Genomic DNA, 24,473 nt, shown 5'->3' with positions numbered 1-24,473 from the left:
AATTACAATACCAAGAGAGTGACTGTGAAATAATTATTCATCATGGCCTGCTGGGCAGAAATTTCTAGGCAGGCAGGCTGCAAGGCACCTCAAAGGGAGGAGCACAGGAAAAGGGTGTGTGGAAGTCTGGCTGCACCCTCCGTTAGGTAGAGGTGCACCCACAGAGGACTTTCTGTTGGTGTGGGGCACAGCTATTACCAAAAAAGCTGGAAACATGAATTCTAATGACAGATGCCAGTTATCTCCACTTTGAGCCTTTTTATTTTTTATCCAGTGGGGGCAGCTCTTTACTTCTTCCAAGATGTTACCTGGCCAGCCAGCAACTGCGTGGCAGAGGTGACCCTAATCTTAGCCAGGTTAGATGGTTCTATTCCCTTGATGACACGAATTATTCTGCTGAATATAATAAACAGACTTAAAGATGAAAATGTGCTTGAATCACACACGCATTTGAAGAGTGGAGGAGTTCTCGTCTAGATAATAGCTGAGGCTTTTTTTCTTCCTTTCTTTTTGTGCAGAGGTCGAGAACTTAGTAATACTGCAGTTCAGGCCAAAACAAACTCTATATGATCTACTACTGATTTCCTTTTAAGCTCCCCCTTTTTGCTAGGACTGACTTCCTTTTATTTTACTCCAACTTGCATTAATCCCAGTTATAGAAGTTTCTTTCCTCTTTCCCTTGCCTCCAACTTCAAACATTCTTATATAGGAAACAAGTGACTTTTTTTTTTTTTTTAAAGATCTACTTAAAAAATATAAAGGACACCATGACTTTTGGAATACATTTTAGCAGCCTGCAATTTGAAAGTTCACTTCCGAACAGGCAGAGTTAGACGGTTGGAGCTGAAATGCCTACGTGACCACAATGGTCGCTGTAAGCCAAACCACCTGCTTATCTGATCTCCTCTGGGAATGAGGTGGTCGGCACCTACAGTGGTTACTGAGTAATTAGATGCTTCATTTGCCAGAGGCTGTATATTCCTTGAATGAAGCTGCCTCTTTCTATGGGCTTCCATGATGAGAGCTGGGTGTTGAGCGATTGCCCAAAGAGATCAGAGCCTGAGCATGCTTGGGCCCGGTATTTTTAGCTCCAGTTCACATTTTTGTCCTCTCCTCAGCAGCCGTTATTGTCATTGCTGTCATTGACTTCCATTTGAAAGGCTGTGCCAGCCAGGCCCATTGACTGAGCAGCTGAGGAGCCCTAGCCAGCAAAAGGCAGGATGTGGTTAAAACTGTGCTCTGATCCTATCTCTGGCCTCAGGAAACCTATTAGTAGCTTGGGGATTTTCTGAAAGTCCTTCTCTCCCATACACCCTCCCCACCTTCTCTCCTCTTCTGAGAGTTTGCAGGCTAAGCTATCAGGACAGCTAGAATCGCAAAGGGGGCTTCTACTGGGATCTTGGCACACTGTCCTTAGTGAGCTGAAGAGGACGCATGGGGCATGTTGCAGTATCATCATTTTCTGGAGACTGAGTAGGTGACGATGTTCCCTTGAGCATATTCTCTTTCATCTCCAGACTCTTGTCTGTATTATTATTATTATATAAATGATAATGAGAGGATGAGGCTCAGCATGCCTTCATAGGGGCAGGGCAGAGTGAGGGTGGGGGCACCAGGCATGCCAGCACTGGGCATCTATCTGTGCCTCAATCCTCATCTAATAAATGGGGACTCATAATTACCTCTACCTCACAAAGTTGTGAGCAGTATTGAGAATGTGTGAAAGTGCTGTGCAAAATTTGGTAGGTTAGAACAAATTAAAGTAATTAAAGTATATTATCTGTGTCATCTTCAAAGGGCCATTGAGGGTATTACCTTCTATGGACTTCACAACATTCCTGTACAGTTAGACTGATGGAGATTAATATTCCCATTGGACAGATGAGAAAACTGAGGGTCAGGGAGCTGAACTGATTTGTTCAGTGTTCCAAAACTTATAGAACATCACTGTCCAGTAGAAACATAACATAAGCCATACATGTAATTTGAAATTTGCTAGTAACCACATTCAAAAAATAAGAAACTGTGAAATTAATTTTTCAAATAGCATATTTGACTCAATATAGCAAAAAATATTACCATTTTAATATGTGGAATGAGTCACATGTGGCCAGTGGCTACCATATTAGACAGTACCATACACAGTATTTGTTAAGCACACACTAGAAAAAGTCATATGTGTAAGACATAGACCCTGTATTTGAGAAGGTTTGCCTTCTGAGGGCCAAGAAAATGCCATTAAAAATATTGGCCAGGCGTGGTGGCTCACACCTGTAATCTTAGCACTTTGGGAGGCTGAGGCGGGTGGATCACCTGAGGTTAGGAGTTTGAGACCTAACCTGACCAACATGGTGAAACCCCGACTCTACTGAAAATACAAAATTAGCTGGGTGTGATGGCGCATGTCTGTAATCCCAGTTACTTGGGAGGCTGAGGCAGGAGAATTGCTTGCACATGGGAGACTGAGGTTGCAGTGAACTGAGATAGTGCCACTGCACTCTAGCCTGGGTGACAGAGTGAGACTCTGTCTAATGAAAAAGAAATGTTTATTTTCTCTTTGGGGTACTTTGTTATAGAGACCTTAGGAATCAACCAGACTATTCTTTAAGTCTGTGAGAAAATTTCCAACTCGTAAAGTTAGATATTTGGGATTCATTCACCCTTCTGCATCAATGTCTGTCACTCATCTTTCTTTCCCAGCTCTCTTAAAAATTATGATTTTCTGAGTCATATGAAAGAATGAAATTATTTCAGAAAGATCCCATATCCCCAAAGGGCCTAGGAAAATTGTCAACTGGGGCTGAGTGATTTTAGTTGGTGAACAATTTTTTAAAAATTAGTGACAAAAGTATAGAGCTGCCTGGGGAATACAATGCCTGTTGGCTGAGATTAATGGTAAGATTAATAAATGGATTGCTTGATGAAAAGGCGCAGGAGAACAAAAACCAGTAGAGAGATTGTGGAGGAGGTCGCTTATTAATGAACTGTCAGCCCAAAGAAAGTTCAAGAAACTCTCCTGTGGTAAATGCAGCAGGCTGGCACTTCTAATAAAAGTTGGGGTCCTTCAGGAATTAATTACTCCAGCCTTACAGCAAGAATTTGTGGAATTGCAAAACGTTGTGGCACAGACCAGCACGGGCTGCTGCTACAAACGGGGAAGCTGCAGGAGAAACTCATCATTTTTTTTCATTGATATGTAGGATATTGTAGTAGCATAATAGCCAGTCAGACACGGGGATGAGTGACGGCGTCCAGATATACACTGACTAATGAAACGGCACATACTTTGAGTTTGAAGTCACTTCACTTTTCATATGCAAAATGCGCTCCTGGAATCTGATTTCCTCCTTATCCTGTGTACCCACCACTAAGGAGTTCCAAATAATTTTCAGAGTTGTTATATGAAAGTCAGACGAACTCTGCCACGATTTATCAAGCTATGCGGAAAGAGAGCACAAAATTCATTTATTCTGAGTTACTGTAATTTCCCTCTCCCCTCCTCAAGTTCCCAGTTATGCTTGGCCTGAAAAAAGCCTTTCTGAATTAAAATTTGGTGTTGCCTCTGCCCGGTGAAGCAGCTTAAAAGAATGCCATGACCAGGCAGAGATGGTCTGAGATCTGCAATCTGATACCACACATCAGATATTAAATGCCTCTTACCTTTTTTCATTTCTGCCACGATGGTAGAGTGAAATTTTTCTTCTGTAAAGTGTTTAAACCAAGAGGTCCCAGACAAACTCTTGGTCTCTTGGGTCTCAAATTTCATAATTAACCATTTCAGTTCAGGCATAAATTTATTCCTGATGGAGCTTGGCAGTTTAGGAGATTTCTGGCCATTGATTCATGTGCTAATTTTCTAGGAATGAAATAAATACAGAGGGGACAGAACAGCTTTTGGTTGGTTTACATGGTGGTGTAAGACTTCTTTGGAGTCTTTATGTAAATGATCAGCCATTTCCCTCATAGAGTCTTACAGAACTGGGCTCTTTTTTTTTTTTTTAACATTTGACTTGTACCAGGATTATAAAACATATAGAAAATGATTCCTTCAGCTGTGCATAGAGTTTATCATCATCTTTCTTCTGCTTGTCACATCCTTACTTTTTAGACCATTTATCAGCCATCATTCTTTGACTTTTCAGACCCTCATAATCCACATGATACTTATCCTTTTGATTAAAACAACTTAATGGCCTTTTCACGAATAATTAATCTGCTGTCTTTACTTTCAGCTCCAGGCTTTTAACTTTAATGTTGAGTTATCCAGCCTGTGTTGCCTTTCAAAGTTTCACTCCCCTTAGCCTTTTCCCCTCAAAGGTTTAATACTTCTTTAGAAACTTCAATGGTTGCTATACAAAGGTTTTAAAAAATGCTTCCGAGTTACTCTCACATCCCTTCTGCTGTGTATGAAGTGTATGACTGTGCAGAGATCAGTGGGATGAAGTGAAAATAATTTCAGACTTGCATATTCTGTCATTCTGGAAAATGTGGAGGCTTGTACTTTCAAGAAAAGTTAAAACTCCATTGCTTTTGAAGAAACAATTGTGTATTATTTTGTGGTTATGTGTCCTAACTCTGGATGTTTTTCTAACAGTGACAATTTATACCAAATGACCTCCCAGCTTGAATGCATGACCTGGAATCAGATGAACTTAGGAGCCACCTTAAAGGGGTAAGGTTTTCTCTATTTCATTGCCTTTCCACAGTAACTTATACCTGTTTGAACCATTTTAAAGGTGCTTAGAACTTATGAAGACAGTACAGTTTTTGAAGAATGGGCAGAGCTCTCTGTGGCATTAGAATGCTTTCCTCCTTCCCCTAGTTGTTGAGTTGTGTTCAGTATTAAATTCTCAAAAATGTAAATAGGGAGCATTTCTATCTGGAACAAGGAATATTGAGGACACTTATTATGGTCTTGTTGAATGTTTTATAATTCTTCAAAGGCCGTTCAACCTTATTTAATAATTGTGTTTTACTGTAAGATCACAGTTGTTAACCATTCCACTATCTTATCAAGAAGTGCTTTGGGTATACAAACTCCAGGATCTAAATTCTATTTGTGTGGCGCTGATCTGGGCAATCCACAGTCACATATGCCCATACTTGATTGCACCAACAGGGTGTTTCTTTCCATACTTGATAATGCAACCTGAATAGGGAGAATACAGCCAGGAAACATCGGAAGGGGCTACTCTTTGCACCTAAAAATGAGAAAAAAAAAAAAAAAAAAAAGGCAGGTAGGACTTGCTTTCACCATTGAAAGAACTCACTTTTCATTTTCTAACAAGTGTGAAGAGATGGGCAGTAGCATAGAGCACTCGTGAAGTGCCTGCAGCGTGTCAGGTGCCCTTCCAGGTTACCTCATCTTATCTTCCCAACACTCTGATGAGGGCTAAGTACTGCTTGGTTTACAGATGAGTAAACCAAGCTCAGAGGGTTAAGTTACTTCCCAAGTTCACATCCTAGTAAGTGTTGGAGCTGGGATTCCAAGTCCAGATCTGATTCCAAAGCCCAAGCTCTTTGCAGCCTCCGGTGGTGCCTTCGATCCCACCATTGGCCCCAGTGGGACTGGGGACTTAGTTCAGCACTCTTGAAAGCTAGCTTGATGTCTCTGTGTATTGAGGGGCTTTTCACTGGATTCTGGGATCTGGGGGGCTTGCCAGATCCATGCATGCTCCATTCCCCACTCCCCACCTCTTCTTCTCTTCTAGAGTTGCTGCTGGGAGCTCCAGCTCAGTGAAATGGACAGAAGGGCAGAGCAAGTGAGTGGACAATGCGGAGATGGCAAAGCAAATGGCGTAGGCCTTGTTGACTGGCACCTGGGGCAATGCAGGAGTTAGGACTGATGTGGTAATCAGGGTAGCATTTAGTGGATGGGAAGAGTCTCTCTCCCCCGCCCCCACCTCTTCTTGTTCATCATACACATGCTGGGGACGAAATGGAGGGAGTGGCATTTCTCATCAATGTGCCCCTGGAAAACAATTTAAAAAATTATGCAATAGGAATCCTGTTCATTTCTTTTTGAGTATTTCACAAAATACGAAATACTAAATACTAAATTTGTGGCATTACAACCATAATGCCACATGTTCTTGTTAGATCAGTCAAGCCTTTCAGTCTCAACTTACTTGCTTGTTCTTTATTTACCTTTCAATTTCTCAGGGAGAACTTACCCTAAGTCTGAGGCCAGGTTTGAAAAGACTTGTTTTTTGTTGTTTTTCAAAGTTTGTTTTTATTCCCAAACATTCGCACCTTCCCCAGCCCTATACTCTGCACCCTGGGGCATTTCTGTAGCGGTTTCTTTTTCTTTTCTCTGCTTAAATTCCATAACCAGCCGCCCTCTTTTCTTCTTCAGTGTGTTGGCTCAGTCCTGTTATTTGGTTCATCCTTCAGTAATCGACGGAGTTGTATTTCATCTTCCAAGACTTACTGTTGAATTCTTCACCTCACCGCCACCCCCACCCCCAAATTTTTCAGCAATTTTATCCAGATCTCCTCTTCCTCTCTCTGGACCTCAAAGAAAAGGCTTTCTGTCTTCCATCTGAGGGGCTGCTGACAGTTTTAGCATTCTGTCTTTCTACCTGTTGTCCTTTCTTTTTGAGATGGAGTTTTCATTTTTGTGGCCCAGGCTGGAGTGCAATGGCGCCATCTCGGCTCACTGCAACCTCTGCCTCCCGGGTTCAAGCGATTCTCCTGCCTCAGCCTCCCGAGTAGCTGGGATTACAGGCATGCGCCACCACGCCCAGCTAATTTTGTATTTTTAGTAGAGACAGAGTTTCTCCATGTTGGTCAGGCTGGTCTCAAACTCCTGACCTCAGGTGATCCACCCGCCTCGGCCTCCCAAAGTGCTGGGATTACAGGCATGAGCCACCACGCCTGGCCTTTCTACCTGTTCTTAACTCGTCTTAAGTTCCTTAGCTTCTTGGTCCCACCCTTTCTTTCTGGCTCCCTTCCTTTTCTCCTTTCTCCTCTCCTCAGAACTTGATAACGTTCCCCAAGCTAAATAGCAAGGATAGACAGAACATGATTGTGAAGTGAGCAGTATGTTTCAGTTTCAAAAACTTCTTCATGCTCTAAGGGGTTTGTTTGTTCAGTTACAAAAATTACAGATAAGGAATTTTGGCATGTATTTGCAGCTGGATCTTTCCATAGTTGAGATAATTTTGATACTTTTTAAGGTCTTTAGACACATACTGTTAGTCACTTGCTGAGGAGGCAGAAGCTGTATTTTAAGGATGAAGCACAAAGTGTGAACAATTTGTTCTGTTCAATACTGCATAAGAAAAAAAATCAAGAGTTTTCATTGGTCTGTTACTTACATTTTGGAAAGGATTTCTGAAATAAAAATGTATTTCTTTCTTTTTTTTTCTTTTTTTGTTTTTTTTTGAGATGGAGTCCCACTCCGTCACCCAGGCTGGAGTGCAGTAGCACGATCTCAGCTCACTGGAACCTCCGCCTCCTGGGTTCAAGTGATTCTCCTGCCTCAGCCTCCTGAGTAGCTGGGATTACAGGCATCTGCCACCATACTCGGCTAATTTTTGTATTTTTGGTAGAGACAGGTTTTTGCCATGCTGGCCAGGCTGGTCTCGAACACCTGACCTCAGGCGATCCGCCCTGCTTGGCCTCCCAAAGTTCTGGGATTACAGGTGTGAGCTGCTGCGTCCTGCCTAAAAATGTATTTCTTGACCTGGCATGGTGGCTCACGCCTATAATCTCAGCAGTTTGGGAGACTTAGGTGGGAGGATCACTTGAGCTCAGGAGTTTGAGACCAGCCTGGGCAATGTGGTGAAACCCCTTCTCTACAAAAAATACAAAAAAAATTAGCCAGACATGGTAGCACATGCCTGTAACCCCAGCTACTTGGAATGCTGAGGTGGGCGGATTGCTTGAGCTTGGGAGGCAGAGGTTGCAGTAAGCCAAGATCAGGCCACTGCATTCCAGCCTGGGCGATAGAGTGAGACCCTTCCACAAAACAAAACAAAACAAAACAAAACAAAACAAACAAACAAAATATATATGTATATTTCTCGAATATTAACTTTATTCAGGGAGCTGTTATAAAAAAGGCTAGATGGCCCAACAGATAGTTCCACAAAAGAACAACTCTTTTGCAGACCTAAAAATTACAATTAGCTAATTGCCTACCATCTTCTCTCACACTGTGAATTTATCCCTGTAGAACATACTGTAAATCCACGAATTTCCGCTTCCATTTTGTGAATTGGACATTCATCTAAGGATGTATATTAACATTATTGGGTGCTGTGTGAGGGGCTCTACACGTTTCCTCTTCTGATCTGATCTTACAACACTCCAGGACACTTCGGCCACATCCATCTTTCAGCTGAGGAGGGTGGAGAGATTAAGCTAACTAACCAAGGTCACATAGTGAGTGAGTGGCAGAGCCATGCTGGAATCAGTTCTGTCTGACTCCAGGACCTGGGCCCTAGATTACAGCTTCTTAAATGAGTGGAAACCTTTTAGACTGTGACTACAGTTAGAAATACCCTTTACAGTGACAGCCCATATACCCACGTGCACACACACACACCACAGATTTTCACTGAGCAATACTCTTATGACATTCTCTGCATGCTGATACTTTCCCTCCCATTTCATTTTTCAAAATGCTGATTGTGTTGTACTAGATTGATTTTACAACCCACAGTTTGCTTCACTTTTAGCATTCAAACATGGTGACATCTTGGCTGTCTCCTCCAAACTTATGAACAGCCCAGAACTGGATTTAGTTGAATCTGTAATTCCAGTAGAAAGTTTGGCCTTTCCCCAGGGGAGACAAATCTGGGTTGGGGTCATTGTTCTTTGTGATACTGGATTTACTTTCTTTTGCCATGGTATGAAAACTATTAATATGGAGAATACATTTGAGAAAAGATATACCATGAAGACAAATTCAGACACATAACTTTTTGCGTTCATTCATAACTAGTGTCTTGCCACTGTTTGAAATCAATGGTTAGAAAAATCATGTGACAAGGTAGATCTATTACAGGAAAACTGGCGATCTGACTTATGTTTTAGAGAAGAAAGATGTAATTTCCGTATCACTCATAAAAAAGAGGCGTTATCAATTTTTTATTAAAAGATCATGTACCTCAGACTAAACCCCACTGAATGCTGGTTCAGGTCTTCTTTCCTTGAAAATGTTTCTTTTTTAAAAAGTGGCTTCACAAAGAATAGATTTGTTTCCTTGTATCCCAAGCAAGTCCGTGGAGACATCTTTCATTAGATGTCAGGGATCAGTGTTACAATGGGTGGGGATAGGATTTTATAAAGAAGGTGGGCAGATGAAATGAAAACTTGCTGTGTTAGAGGTGGGATATACTTGTGTGGCTGAACCACTCCTTTCTCCTCCTTCTCCCTTTACTCATTTTCTAATTTCTGCATACCCACTGGGATCACAGCTACTTTTATGACCTCCAATGGGAGAAGGTATTTCAATTTAAGTCAATGAGAAGGTACTTTATAGAAAGAACCACCTTCTTCTCCCTCAGCCCCAAACAAATGAAATTAGATTTTTAAAGTGGGTCCCTGGGAGAAAACGTTGCTAGGGAATCTTTCTGAGTATGACTCCACCATTTTGAAGCCTTCTATTGATGGTGCCTTGTGTTATCTGCTTTCTATTTCTTTGAAAACATTTTCTGTGTGTTCTCAATGGCTGCTGATTTCCGAACAAGCCTCTCCTACCCTGTTGGCCTCTGTTTTGTCTCTTCTGAAGAAAATATCCTGCAAAATGGAGAAACACATCAACCTTGACTCTGATCCAAGTTATTAAAACAAGGAAGAAGTTATTCTCTGGGGACTCGGGTAGGGGGAGTGGGAAATCGAACACAATAGAAATGTGAAAGGAGTGCTCAGCAAAATGAATGTCCCTTTGCTGGTCCAAGAAGTTCACAGGCTGTTGGGAACATGCAGTATTCAACCTGTGGATGCTTGAGAGGAAAAACAAAAAAGACTCAACAATGAGTGATGTATAGTGAAAACAAAGCTGTGCGTTTTGGTAGGGCCAAGGCTGTCGAATCTGGAGAAAATCCCCGCTAGACATGGTCTCATCCCTGAGAACCTGTGCCAAAAGAGATAGCTGTCTTCTCTGGCTGGGAGCTCCAATACACAGCCCAGCACCTTCCCTCGCAGGCTCATGAACATAAGGTACCCGTCCAAGAGATTTACTTCTTGGAAATAGATAGCTTGCTTTTAAGTGGCTCCTGGAGCCTGAGATGCAAAGTGAAGGTGGGGAGCCTCAGTTCTGTGAATATCAGCATTTCCGAGCCTACTCCTTCATCTCCACCCCCAGCAACAAGTTATTAATTTTCCCCCGTTTAAACAGTTTCATTTAATACTGTTTAAAGAGGTTTTTTTTTTTTTCTTTATTATTGCCTTGCATTGCACTTGGCCTGGGGTCTGTTTACCCTGCCAACCAGAACAAAGACTGGGACTCCTGGGTTTGATAAAGATGGAGACTCGTGACTTAGCTCTGTGTCCCTCTCACTTAGTGTGGACTGATTCGGAAGCTTCTTTCCTTTGCTTTTCACTTTTCTGCTTCTTCTTTCCCCTCCCTGGCTGCTGGCCTTTTCTATCCTTTTATTTTTGGACATGCATTTGATGAATGTATTGAATTTTTTCATTATGTAAGTAATGTGTACAAATTATAGAATAGTTAGAAAATACAACTACACAGGGAAGGAAATTAAAACTCCCTCCAAAAGCCCAGATGAAACTGCGGTGATAAAGATGTTGCACACAATTTTAGACCCTTTCCTGTTCATGCATGTACATTTGTGTCATCTTCTTTCTTATAAAAATGATTGGCTTCAGGTGAGATTGAATTCAGCAAATGCATATTTATAGGCCGTCGCGAAGTTGTCACGATAGCTTTGACTTCTTGAAAATATTCTCAGCCTCTTAAAACATAGTCAAAAAAAATTTTTGGGCTCTGCAGACTTATCTCCATACCATGATTCTAACTATTTTATTTTAAAGCAAGGAATTATTTTCATCTGGTGGAGGTGAGGAAAAATGCTATGTTTGTTTAGATCTGGAGAAGAAAGGAGCTGAATGGGAAAGACAGGAAAGAAAGGTTGGGATGGAGAAGGGGGCCAAGTTGGAAATGAGGAACACAGTGATCGTAGCACAGGGAGGTGAAGTGAGGTTAATGAGAATTGAAAAAAGTGTGTGTGTGTGTGTGTGTGTGTGTGTGTGTGTGTGTGTGTGTGTATTGGAAAGGGAGAGGTTACATCAGATAAGTTGAAGATACCTTAATGATCCAAAGCAGTATTTGGACTTCTCCTATCTCTGACCTCTTTGAGACCCTGTACTCACCATTTATCCTTCTGCCTGTCATCTGCCCAAGAAAAGATCATAACCTCTAGGTAGAAGAACATTGATCTAGAAGCTACACTAATAAAAAGTTATCCAGATAAGTGTTTCTCCGAAACGAGGAGCTACTGCATATTTTAGTAGGAGTTTTTCTATTAAAAGTGAACAAGTTTATTTATTCTAGCTTTATTTCTAACTCTTCATTTTTAAAACAACAGATGTAGTTCTGTATGCCTAGATGGCGACTTTATCTAAAATGAAAACAGCTATTTTCTCCTGATTATAAAAGTCACACAGGCTTATCATTTTTAAAAAAATTCAGACTGGACCAAAACATTATAAAGAGGAAAAGAAAATTCATCTGTCATCTCACCACCCAGAGATAACTGTTTAAAAAAACATTTTCATTTTGAGGTGTATTTATATCTTCAGAGAAAAAATTCTGGAAACATTTATCAGACTATTAATTGCAGTTACCTCTAAATAGATTAGAGGGAAGAGACAAAAGCATGAAACAGATGGGTTTAAGAGATAAGGAGAGAAGGTACAGACCATGCTTTCATGGAGTTCTGCTGCAAAGGGAGCAAAAAAAATGGGTTCTAGCTCGCTAGGGAAAGAAGGTCGGGAGAATGAGTGGTTTTGTTTTAAATTGTTCTGTTTTTATTTAGTTATTTATCTTTAGATAGAAGTGTCTTACATTTGTTTGCTGATGAGAATGATCAAGAGGAGGAAAAAATGGGGCAGGCATGGTGGCTCACACCTGTAATCCCAGCACCTTGGGAGGCTGAGGTGGGTGGATCACTTGAGGTCAGGAGTTTGAGACCAGCCTGGCCAACATGGCGAAACCATGTCTCTACAGAAATACAAAAAATTAGCTGAGCATGGTTGCACACACCGGTAATCTAGCTGCTTGGGAGGCTAAGGTAAGAGAATTGCTTGAACCCAGGAGGCAGAGGTTGCAGTGAGCCAAGATCGCACCGCTGCACTCCAGTGTGGGCAACAGAGCAAGACTCTGTCTCAAAAAAACAAAAAGAAAAAAACAAAAGGAAAAAAATGGTCATTGGGAGGGGATGGAATCACTGGAACAGTGTCCTTGAAGGAGGTGGGAGAGAAGGGGCTCCATGGATAAGTTGGTGGGGCTGGCTTTAGCTGGAAGCTGGGATAGTTCATCTAGTAACAATATTAATTTACAAGAGTTCTTTCTGCCAGGCTCGGTGGCTCATGCTTGTAATCCCAGCACTTTGGAAAGCTGAGGCAGGAATTCAAGACCAGCCTGGTCAATATAGCAAGATCTCATCTCTACAGAAAACAAAACAATTAAAAAATTAGCTGGGCATGGTGGCATGCCTGTAGTCCCAGCTGCTTGGGAGGCTGAGGTGGGAGGATTGGTTGGGCCTGGGAGTTTGAGGCTGCAATGAGCTATGATGATGCCACTGCACTCCAGCCTGGGCGACAGACACCATCTCTCTAAAAATAATAATAATAAAGAAAAAGAGTTCTTTTTTTATAAGAATTATTTTGCTTGTCATATGTAATGAAAATATTTTCTCTGGTTTGTATTTTAATTCTGTTAATGGGTTTTTTTCTGTCAGATATTTTTATTTTATGGTAAAAATAGTAAGTTTTTGTCTTACAGTTTCAAGTTTTTGACTTTTGGATCATGCTTAGATTTTTTCCATCCCAAGTGTTTTAAAATATTTAATTATTTCTGGTATTTTTAAAATTTTATTCTTTAAAATAAAGAGATAGAACATGTCACACTCAAGCAAATAATAAAATAATATTTATGTTGATCTAGTGGCATCTGTGCAAGGTTGCCACTAGCTCTGAATGTGAATAATCCATATTTATTCATTGCCCAAATAAGATCTGATAAGTGCATATGAAAGTGACTTTTGAAATTACTGAGACTACAGGGAAATTGGATATTCATTGAGTAAAGTGTTAAACCTAAGCATTGTGGCATAACCACTGAGAATTCCTAGGGAACGCTCCTGGATCTTTTGGCCCTAACTCCCTTAGGGCTGATTAATTCAAGTCCAGCAGTCTATGGTTCATACAACTACACGGTGAGTACAGTATTTATGCAGAGGTTTATTGTTTTGTTGTGTTTTGTTTTATTTGGTAGTAGTCCTCTCCTAAGTCTAGCTTATATTATAACAGCCCCCTCCTCCCTTTTCTTCTCAGGCTATTGATTTATTGGAAATAGCAGGTCAGTTGTCTGGTAGAATATCCCACAATCTGGATTTGGCAGATTGCTTTATCTTACAGTCTTTTAAACTTGGGCCTCTCTCCCCTGTATTTCTTTTTTTTTTTTCTGTTCTTTCTCTTTCTTCCTCTCTCTCTCTTTCATTTTTTCCCTCCCTCCCTGCCTTCCTTTTCTTTTTTCTTTCTTTCTTTTTTTTTTTTTGAGACATAGTCTCCTTCTGTTGCCCAGGCTGGAGTGAAATGGTGCCATCTTGGCTCGCTGCAACCTCCACTTCCTGGGTTCAAGCGATTGTCCTGCCTCAGCCCACCAAGTAGCTGGAACTACAGGCACGTGCCACCATACCTGGCTAATTTTTTGTATTTTTTAGTAGAGATGGGGTTTTGCCGTGTTAGCCAGGATGGTCTTGATCTGTTGACCTCAAGTGATCTGCCTACCTCGGCCTCCCAAAGTGCTGGTATTACAGGCGTGAGCCACCACGCCCAGGCTTTTTTTCTGAGATGGAGTCTCACTCTTTCTCGCTAGGCTGGCGTGATCTTGGCTCACTGCAACCTCCGACTCCCTGGTTCAAGCGATTCTCCTGCCTCAGCCTCCCGCATAGCTGGGATTACAGGCACATGCCACCATGCCCAGCTAATTTTTGTATTTTTAATAGAGATTGGTTTTCACCATGTTAGCCAGGCTGGTCTCAAGCTCCTGACCTCAAGTGATCCACCCGCCTCTGCCTCCCAAAGTGCTGGGATTACAGGCATGAGCCACCACGCCTGGCCTCCCCTGTATTTGCTAGAGGCTTGATTCAATTTGGGTTCTTTTTTTCTTTTCTTTTTTCCTTTTTCTTTCTTTCTTTTTTAGGTAAATGTAATTGATGAGTGGCACTGTGTTCAGCCTCATCTTTTGTGTTTAAACTTTAAGGAAGCATAGTTTCTTAGCACAAATCCTTAAACAAGGGAGTGATGGCTCTCAAGGCTTGCAGTGGGGTTTACTGTCAACATCGAAAAGTTTCAGGCATTTCAGCATCTCATGTATGAGCCCTGAGTATCAAGGGTGGGGAGAGAAGAGGGGTTGATGGGTAAATTCCATGTTTTAGAGACACAAGAGTTTGAATGTCCCCAGGTGCTTCCCTTCAATCTGATTAACTCTGCAGAGGGGAGAAGACAGAGGTGAAGATGGGGGGATGCCTGCCTGGCCAATAACTAGAGGTGGGAGAGAGAAATGACAGGCCAAAGTTCCCCCTTTTTGAATATTCATGTGAATGCTAATTGCCTTCCAAAGGCTCTTTGTCTTTTCTCTCTTTTACCTCTTCTGTTGATAAGGGATTTCGGGCGGCTCTGGTTTTCCTCATCTGTAAAACTTCAATTCCTTTTTATTAATTTTCACGTGCCTGTGGAATATCAAAGTTAATCATTTCTAGAGAAGCCACTCTTGCAATGTTAAGTGTTTGTTTTTTGTTTTTTGTTTTTTCCTGGGCCAAATCTCAATGTACGTGTTTTTAGTGTAAAAAGGTTCATAATTTGTATTATATGAGGGACATTTTTCTCTTTTTGCAGACTTCCTAAGGAAAGTGTTTATGCGTTTTTTGTTTGCTTGCTTGTTTGTTTTTGTTTTTGAGACGGAGTCTCGCTCTGTCACTCAGGCTGGAGTGCAGTGGTGCGATCTTAGCTCACTGCAAACTCTGCCTCCCAGATTGAAGTGATTCTCTCGACTCAGCCTCCCTAGTAGCTAAGATTGCAGGCGCCCACCACCCCACCCAGCTAATTTTTGTATTTTTAGTAGACATGGGGTTTCACCATGTTGGCCAGGCTGGTCTCGAACTCCTGACCTCAGGTGATCCGTCCGCCTTGGCCTCCCAAAGTGCTGGGATTACAGGCATGAGCCACCACACTGGCCGTATTTATGCATTTTAAAGCTGTCTAGGAAAAGCAAACTTTCTCAGCATACATTTTATGCATCTTAAAACTGTTTAGGAAAATGTACAGTCCAGGCCACTGCCAGAAGTGAAGCGACAAAGTGCATGTTCTGCTGATACCTGCTTCTGCTTATTTTCCCAGTTCAATAGAAATAATTTTTTTTTTTTTTTTTTTGTGGGGGATAAAGATCGTGCTGTATTGCACATAAGCAGCTATTTCCATCAGTTAGCCTTGTGCTTTCTTTATACCAGAGGTCCCCAACCCCGGGGTCACAGACCGGTAGTGGTCTGTGGCCTGTTAGGAATTGGGCTGCGCAGCAGGAGGTGAGCAGCAGACGAGGTAGCAAAGTGTCATCTGTATTTATAGCCACACCATCCCTCTAATTACTGCCTGAGCTCCACCTTCTGTCAGATCAGTGGTGACATTAGGCTCTCATGGCAGTGTGAACCCTATTGTGAACTGCGCGTGTGAGGGATCTAGGTTGCCCGCTCCTTATAAGAATCTAACTAATGCCTGATGATCTGAGGTGGAACAGTTTCATCCCAAAACCACCCCTCCCCACCCCGGGTCTGTGGAAAAATGGTCTTCCAGAAAACTGATCCCTGGTGCCAAAAACATTGGGGACCACTGATTTATACAAAACGACATGTTGTGCCTCCAAATAGAAGCTGAAGAAGGCTAAAGAGGGAATGTTTCAAACCCGTCCCTCCCCACTCCCCCACCTCTCCTCTACCCCAGTCCTTTCCCTCTACCCGAGTTCACCTTTAAAAGCTTCAGCATGTCTAATTTCATTCGTTCCCCTGGAGAAAAGAGCTAGGAGTCATTCAAGTGTCCTGATAATAAAAGTGAACCTGTAGGGTGGGGTTAATACCACCAGGATTGTCCAGCTCATTCGAAAGGAAGAAAAGCACTGACCTGGACTCAAACTCTAGGTCTGCCACTTGCCATCTGTCTGACTGTGGGCAAATAATGCAATGTCTCCTTAAACCTCAGTATTTTTTGCTATAAAATGGGGATAATACTATATAAGCAATAGTTTAACACTTATTGAGTGCATACCAGGTACTGTGATTTACTTACCTGACCTATTACATCAGTCTGATGGGAGGAAGTGCTGTTATTTTCATTTACATGAAGCTGAGGACGGAGGAAGTTATGTCATTTGTGTAAGGTGATACAACTTAATGAATGACTCCTAGGGTTCTGCTAAGGATTGAAAAATATATATATTTATGTATGAGTATATATTCTCTATATTTATATATTCAATATATATTTTATACATTTATAAATATATATAACATGTATATTAAATATATATATATATATATTTTTTTTTTTTTTTGAGACGAAGTCTCGCTCTGTCGCCCAGGCTGGAGTGCAGTGGCCGGATCTCAGCTCACTGCAAGCTCCGCCTCCTGGGTTTTACACCATTCTCCTGCCTCAGCCTCCGGAGTAGCTGGGACTACAGGCGCCCACCACCTCGCCCGGCTAGTTTTTTGTATTTTTTTAGTAGAGACGGAGTTTCACCATGTTAGCCAGGATGGTCTCAATCTCCTGACCTCATGATCCGCCCGTCTCGGCCTCCCAAAGTGCTGGGATTACAGAGGTGAGCCACCGCGCCCGGCCATATAATTTTTTTGTAGAGACAGGGTCTTACCATGATGTTGCCCAGGCTGGTCTGAACTCCTGGGCACTGCAGCCTTGAACTCGTGGGCACAAGTGATCTTCCCACTTCAGCCTCCCAGCTAGCTGGGACTATAGGTGCACACCAACACACTCAGCATTTTTTAATTTTAATTTTAATTTTAATTTTTTTGTAGAGACAGGGTCTTACCATGATGTTGCCCAGGCTGGTCTGAACTCCTGGGGCTCAAGTGATCCTCCTGCCTCGGCCTCCCAAAAGTGATGGGATTATAGGCGTGAGCCACCCACATGCCCTAAAAACTTAAATGTTATTGATCTCAATCACCAGGCTCATGAGATACATGCAATAAGTTGCAGATTGGTGGCCCTTAGGCCAGATGTGTGTTTTATTTGACCTGACAGTGATTCTTTAAAACTTCAATTATTTACAAGAATTTATAACTCAGGTGCTCTCAAAACAGTCCAGATTTCCTGCTTTTCTTTGATAATGGAAAGCTATAGCAATGCTGGGTTCACATTGTTTACCGTTATTGGCTGGGAGAGCTGAGTCGTGGCCGCCTCTGTTGGTCAGAGGGTGGTGTGGCCAGGGTGGCCGTCCCTGTGAGTTCAATGTCATCTCATTCTTTAGGGCTGCCTTCATTTTACTTGTCTTACTTGGCCCCTGTAGGAATATTTGAGTTCGTGGCTCTGTTTTAAATTAAAAAGAGTCAAATCTATATTCTGACCAATTTAGCAAACACATAAAATAACTGCCTCCTCATCCAATAACCTGGAAATTCATGGAGAATAAGAGAGGTGACCGAAGAGTTGAGACAGATAAATGTCTTAGTTTTCAAGTAGGAAAAAAACCCAGTGGATTCTGGAAACCACAGAGTTAGCATGAATTCTTGGATAAGTTACTAAGCCAGATCTTTGAGAACAAGCTGGGGAGAAAACAGGGATCATTACCAACATTGGTTAGTGGTATGCAAGACACGTGCCCAAGTCCGTTTCTTTTTGGGTAGAATTACCAGTCCAATAGTGGAAGTTTACTAATATAGTGGCTCTTCATTGCAAAAAATATTTGATATTTTTGGTGTCCTTGTGGACAAGAAAGGGGATGATGGGCTAAATACTTAAATGGATGATTTGTGCTTGGTTGAACAATAAAACCAAAGGAACAGTTGTCTGAAGTATCTTTGTTAAGTTGGAGAGTGGCTTCTAGCAGAGTGGCCTCTGTGGCAGGACAGGAGAAGTAGTCATATTACCCTGAACCTCCTCTCGCATGTCTTTACCTGCCTGCCTCAGACTCACGGTTCTTTTCCCCACTTGGAACCATAGCCTCATGACACCTTGCTTTAAATTCCTGTGATCTTCCTGAATATCTTGGCCAAGGACTCATCAAATCCCTTCTCCCTGTCATTCAGCAGGGTCAGTTATCTTATGTCTCAAAGGGAAGTCTACTAGGAAACAAAACAGAAAAATATGAAAACTGTTTGAAATCTTTTTTTTTTTTTGAAATAGAGTCTTGCTCTGTTGCCCAGGCTGGAGTGCAATGGCATGATCTTGGCTCACTGTAACTCCGCCTCCCGGGTTCAAGCGATTCTCCTGCCTCAGCCTCCCAAGTAGATGGGATTACAGGCACGTGCCACCGTGCCCAACTAATTTTTATATTTTTGTAGAGATGGGTTTCACCATGGTGGCCAGCCTGGTGTTGATTTCCTGACCTCGTGATCCGCCTGCCTTGGCCTCCCAAAGTGCTGGGATTACAGGCGTGAGCCACCGCGCCCGGCCTCAGTCACTGAGTTTAGAGGATGCAGAGAGGAGCAGGGAGTCTTTGTATTCAAGGCCAACTTTACAGTGGGGCAGAGGAGATACACACAGATGGCTGTAAAATAGTAATATTTGCGGCTGTGCGGGGTGGCTCACACCTGTAATCCCAGCACTTTGGGAGGCCGAGGCGGGCGGATCTTGAGGTCAGGATATTGAGACCATCCTGGCTAAAATGATGAAACCCCATGTCTACTAAAAATACAAAAAAAATTAACCGATTGTGGTGGCGGGCACCTGCAGTCCCAGCTACTCAGGAGACTGAGGCAGGAGAATGGCGTGAACCCAGGAGGCGGAGGTTGCAGTGAGCTGACATCGCGCCACTGCACTCCAGCCTGGGTGACAGAGTGAGACTCTGTCTCAAAAAATAAAATAAAATAATTTTAAAAAGTAATATTCTTTCAGTGGTTCTCCAGGAGTCAGAGACGAGAAGGCAGATTTCAGCTTGTTTTTAAAGCTCTCCTAAAATGGAATGGGCTCTCTTGAAAACTAGTCACCAGTCATGTTGATCAACTGTTGGGCATGAGCTAGAAGAGATTGCTACTTTGAAGGGGGGTTGGCGTAGATGGTCTTTCTAGGTCCTTTCTATCTCTATTAGTCTGTGGTTCCCAGACCACCGAGGTGCTTTTTATAAACTTATTTAGAGAGAATTGTTACCACGTCAAATGCCAGTACATTATACTTGGTGCTCTGGGCACACCACATTGGGAAGTGTTGAATTGCAGGTTTCCACAGTGTGGAATTGCATTGGTGTGTTTGTCTTTTGGAGACCCAAGTCCCCATAAGCAGGGGCCTGGCTGTTTTTTTTTTTTTCTTCCTGGACCTGGTAGGAGAATCTACTGGCATATTTGGCAGGCACAGTCTTGTTGCATGTTGCTTCTTTTGTTTGTGGTTTGCGTCTGGCTCTGCGGATTGCTGTTCCCTTTGAGTGTCACAGCGCTTCATTTCATGAGACAGTTGTCTTCAGGAAAGTCTGTTCCCGTGTCCCCACCCTCCAGGAATCCAGCTAACATCCAGAGCTTAGCTGTCAAGACAGATTTCTAATTTTTACCGTTCAATGGCAGAACTTCAATGTTGTGTCCCTAGAACTCCTTTAGCCCTAGAAAATGTGGAAAGTAGGCCAGGTGCAGTGGCTCACTCCTGTGATCCCAGCATCTTGGGAGGCCAAGGTGGGAGAATCACTTGAGCCCAGGAGTTTGAGACCATCCTATGGAGGACATAACAAGACCCTGTTTCTACAAAGATAAAAATAAAAATCAGCTGGGCATGGTGTGGGACACCTATAGTCCCAGCTCTTTGGGAGACAGAAGCAGGAGGAACACTTGAGCCTAGAAATTCAAGGCTGCAGTAAGCTATGATCACACCACTGCATTCCAGCCTGGGCAATAGAGCAAGCTCTAAAAAAGAAAAAGAAAGAAAATGTGTAAGTCACATTGTGGCTCCATGCAGATGACTGAAGCAAGCAAAGGCAGCTTCTCTTCACAACCTTTGAGGCAAAATGTTCTGGCAGTACCATGGCACCATTCTGGTCCTGCCCTCTTTCTGCTGCCACATGGCCATTGTCATCACCTCTCACTTTCCCACTGTCTATACCAAGTGATTGTAAGGAAGGCAGACACAGCCTTTTTCTCCTGGTAAACACATTCTAAGGGTCAGAAGGACATATGTTCTTTCGGTTTGGCATTTTTGCCCAATTTTTGCATGTTTGACCCTGGGGTTACTTCTTTGAGACATTCCCCCTGTCCCAGATAAGTCAAAAATTATTTGAAGGATGTGGAGACAAGGTATGGTAGTTTAGAGCGGCAGGCAGTTCTTTCTAAAATGCTTAGAGCCAGAAGTAAATGTGAAACCCCACAGCTTCTGTGGCCCTAGGGGGTGTGGACTTTTCAGTTGTCCTGGCAGACATTCTTCCTGTCCAGGCACTCTCTCTGCTGGGTGAGTGAGTATTGGGTCAGCTCCAGGCTTCCCCACACTACAGCAGATGGAGTGGGCTGATCCGCCCGCCAGCTTACCTGCCTCCCTGCCCAGCACCCCTGGAACCAACTGTTAAGAGTAATGGAGGCAGAGAATGGAATTCTTAGTGCTGGCAGCCAGTTTAATCCCACCTGAAGGCTTTTAAAAATGCTGATGTGGCTGGGCCTGGTGGCTCACACCTGTAATCCCCGCACTTTGGGAGGCCGAAATGGCTGGATCCCTTAAGGCCAGGAGTTTGAGACCCGTCTGGGCAACATGGTGAAACCCCATCTCTACTAAAAATACAAAAATGAGCCGGGCGTGGTGACGTGCGCCTGTAATCCCAGCTACTCCAGAGGCTGAGGCACCAGAATCATTCGAACCTGGGAGGCGGAGGTTGCAGTGAGCCAAGATCGCACCACTGCACTCCAGTCTGGGTGATAGAGTGAGACTCCATCTCAAGTAAATAAATAAATATACTGATGCATCCCTCTTGGACTACCCCCCCCACCAATAATTTTTTAAAAGCAGATTTATGGATTTCACAGACCGTGTGATTCGCCCATTTAGAGTGTACAATGCAGTGGTTTTTAGTATATTCACAGCTGTATGACCATTACCACAATTTTAGGACATTTTCAGCAGTCATTTTCTATGTCTTCCCAACTCCCCCAGTTCAAGGCACCCAACCACTAATCTAGTTTCTGTCCCTATAGATTTGCTTATTCTGGACATTTTATAGAAATGCAGTCATACTACATGTGGTCTTTTGTGAGTGGCTTCTTTTTACTTAGCATGATGTTTTAAAGGTTCATCCATATTGTAGCATGTATTGGTACTTTGTTCTTTTTCACTGCTGAATAATACTCCATCATATGCAAGTTTTTGTGTGGACATCTGTTTTCATTTCTCTTGGGAATATCCCTAAGAGTGGGATTTCTGGGTCATACGTTAACTTTATGTCTAACCTTTTGAGGAACTGCCAGATATTTTGCAAAGCAGCTGCATCATTTCACAGAACTATTTCATAAGAGCTCTGCTCGGTGCTTCTAGATGTAATTCTAATGTGCTGCTGGTGTGGGTGAAAAATCAGTCCGCCTCATCTCATCTGGAAGTAAAGTAAGTGTAGAGCAGATAGCGGCATTGTATCTGAAGGAGAGAATAATTTTAGAGCAGAACATCCATCCCTTCCAAGTTGTCCTTTTCAGCATTGCACATTTTTCAGCTCTTCCTATGTAGTCGAAGGTGACCTGAGCACCAGTTAGGGGACTAGTCAGTCGAATGCTGGAGGAAGATTCTCTAGTGCCCACCTACAGCACAGGCAGGCTACCAAGAGTTAAGTTGATCTGGAAAACTGACCTGTCGTTTAAGCAGAATGGGTCCACAGATGTGTAATCCCCACTTCTGAGGACACGACATTTCTTCTTGCGTCATCACTTTTTTGGTGTTATCTGGTAAAAACTGAGTCATGAGGTGCCGACAAAAATTCAGTGCACTTAACGTGAAGCTTGAGGCATTCTGCTCATTCCTGAGATACTTGCAGCTGTCAGCCCTGCCATCTAGATGGTAAACAACTTGCCGAGGATGAAACCCTGCCACTGCGGCTTTCCTCGGCTTGTCTGAGCGAGACCTAGACCGGAACGGTGCACGCCTGCGAGAATCGGAGGATGAGGGAGGGGCTGCGAGGTGGCGGCCCCAGGATCCAGCGGCCTCGCCATCCACAGAACCCTGCATCTAAAGTGGCCCCGTGGAGGGAGGCAAAAACCAACTATTTTTGTTCTGTGAACTGTAAAAACAATCATTCCCTCCTGACTGCAGATAAGCATTTCCAAATGGCGACTGTGAGCCACCCTGAGCCTTTTTTCCCTTCTTTGTGTTTGCAGCCACGGCACAGGGTACGAGAGCGATAACCACACCACGCCCATCCTCTGCGGCGCCCAGTACAGAATACACACGCATGGTGTCTTCAGAGGCATTCAGGTGAGCACGCAGAGGCCCTAGCGGGAAGGGGGCTGCACTGCCTCTTCCTGCTTACCGGCCCTTTAGTTCCTTACTGATGGACTCTTTGGCCCTGGCAAGCCTCTTCTTCATTGCAAGCTCCTTTAACATCAGGGACCCCTGCTCGTCCCCTGGGTCTGATAACGCAGCTGTGTCCTCTCCCAGAGAGGCTGCCCCGCTGCCTGACACAGCCCAAGATGCCTCCTACAGAATCCTCTCCTTTCTGCCTTTACTGCTCCATTTGACTTCTCCAGGGCAGGCTGTGTGGCTTTTGCTTTTGAACTAATTGGGTTTGAATTAACTGCCTGGACCTTTGACTTCTAAGATTTGGTTTACATCGTAAAGTGCCCACAGGTAGACACATCGTGGCAAGTGTTGATGATAATCATACTAACTGTACCGCCTATGGCTGGACATTTTCTATATACTAGGCGTTGTGCTAAGTTTTATACGTAGACTTGAAAAAAATGGACTTTACCCTATTAGTACCATTTTGTACTGATGTGGTACATTTGTTGTAATTGATGAGCCAATACTGATAAGTTATTGTCAGCTCATAGTTTACCTTAGGGTTCACTTTTTGTATTGTACAGTTCTATGGGTTTTGAAAAATGCATAATGCCATGTACCTATTATTCTAGTATCCTACAGAATAGTTTCACTACCCTTAAAGTTCCCTACACTCCACCTATTCTTCCCTCCCTCTTCTTCTCCCAACAATCACTGCTGTTTCTTGAGAATGTCATATATTTGGAATCATACTAGATGTAGCCTTTTCAGGCTGACTTCTTTCTCTTAGCAATATGCATGTAACGTTTCTCCGTGTCTATATGTGGCCTTTCCCCCTTCATTTCATCTGCAGTACACCCTGATGAGGTAGGTACTGTTATTCTCTCTATTCTATGGGTGGGGAAACTGAAGCCCAGAGGTGATGAATAACTTGACCAGAATCACCTAGCTAGTAAATGGTGAAGCCGAGACTAATAACACAGGTCTTGCCTGACTTCAGATCCCCTGTTTATACCTACCTCCTGATACTGCTTCTTAGGGAGGCAGAGGATGGTGAACAGTTTTGTAGGAGGGAGAGGTCTCCAACGAGCATGAGGAAAGTAAAGTATAAAGGTAAAAGTTTCAGAGAATTCAATAGACATTTTGGTCTGCCACCTCCATAGACCTTCAGCCTACCTTCCCTGCGGAGTCTCTATTTTGGGTGGTCAGAAGCACACGCAGTTACTAAGGGGTTCATTTATGGCTTATAAACATCAATCCATGGCTGCAACATGAGTAACAGCAGTGATAGTTTCACCAGAATGGTCAGTACTCTAGAAGTAAGTTGTATCCGGGCCAGACCCCACAGGATATGTGGGGCAAGTAGCTCTGAGATGTTCTGATTAATGTTTCCAGAAGTGTCACAAAGAGAGAACAGTGTGCTCCCTACTCCCAAGCCTTTCAATGGAGAGGAATAAAGGCAAGAGTTACAGAAATATGGAAATCTGACGACGGTTTGGGGAGACATCAAGCCTGTCCCCTGACGAATACCATCAGAATCCTTCACCAGGGCCCTTACTGAGATTAACAACTGTTCCCATGTGCACTGCTTCTAGGATGAATTAAGG

General features: G+C 43.0%; 1 protein-coding gene across 4 annotated transcripts in view; it reads left to right on the top strand.

Annotated features, from left to right (window-relative positions):
- Positions 1 to 24,473, top strand: part of WT1 (WT1 transcription factor) — a 48,608-nt gene that overhangs the window by 13,384 nt on the left and 10,751 nt on the right. For 2 of the 4 annotated variants that reach the window (XM_021925935.2, XM_031653391.1), the window contains exons 4-6: positions 4,595 to 4,672; positions 5,712 to 5,762; positions 22,743 to 22,839. In XM_021925935.2, coding sequence (XP_021781627.2) covers positions 4,595 to 4,672; positions 5,712 to 5,762; positions 22,743 to 22,839 — 226 coding nt within the window. The remainder of the gene's footprint in view (positions 1 to 4,594; positions 4,673 to 5,711; positions 5,763 to 22,742; positions 22,840 to 24,473) is intronic. The other 2 variants (XM_031653393.1, XM_031653392.1) reach the window with 1 other exon arrangement.

The sequence above is a fragment of the Papio anubis genome, chromosome 12, assembly GCF_008728515.1.
Source record: "Papio anubis isolate 15944 chromosome 12, Panubis1.0, whole genome shotgun sequence".
Lineage (NCBI taxonomy): Eukaryota > Metazoa > Chordata > Mammalia > Primates > Cercopithecidae > Papio > Papio anubis.
Note: the sequence above shows the minus strand (reverse complement) of the source record. Positions and strands in the feature narration are given on the sequence as shown.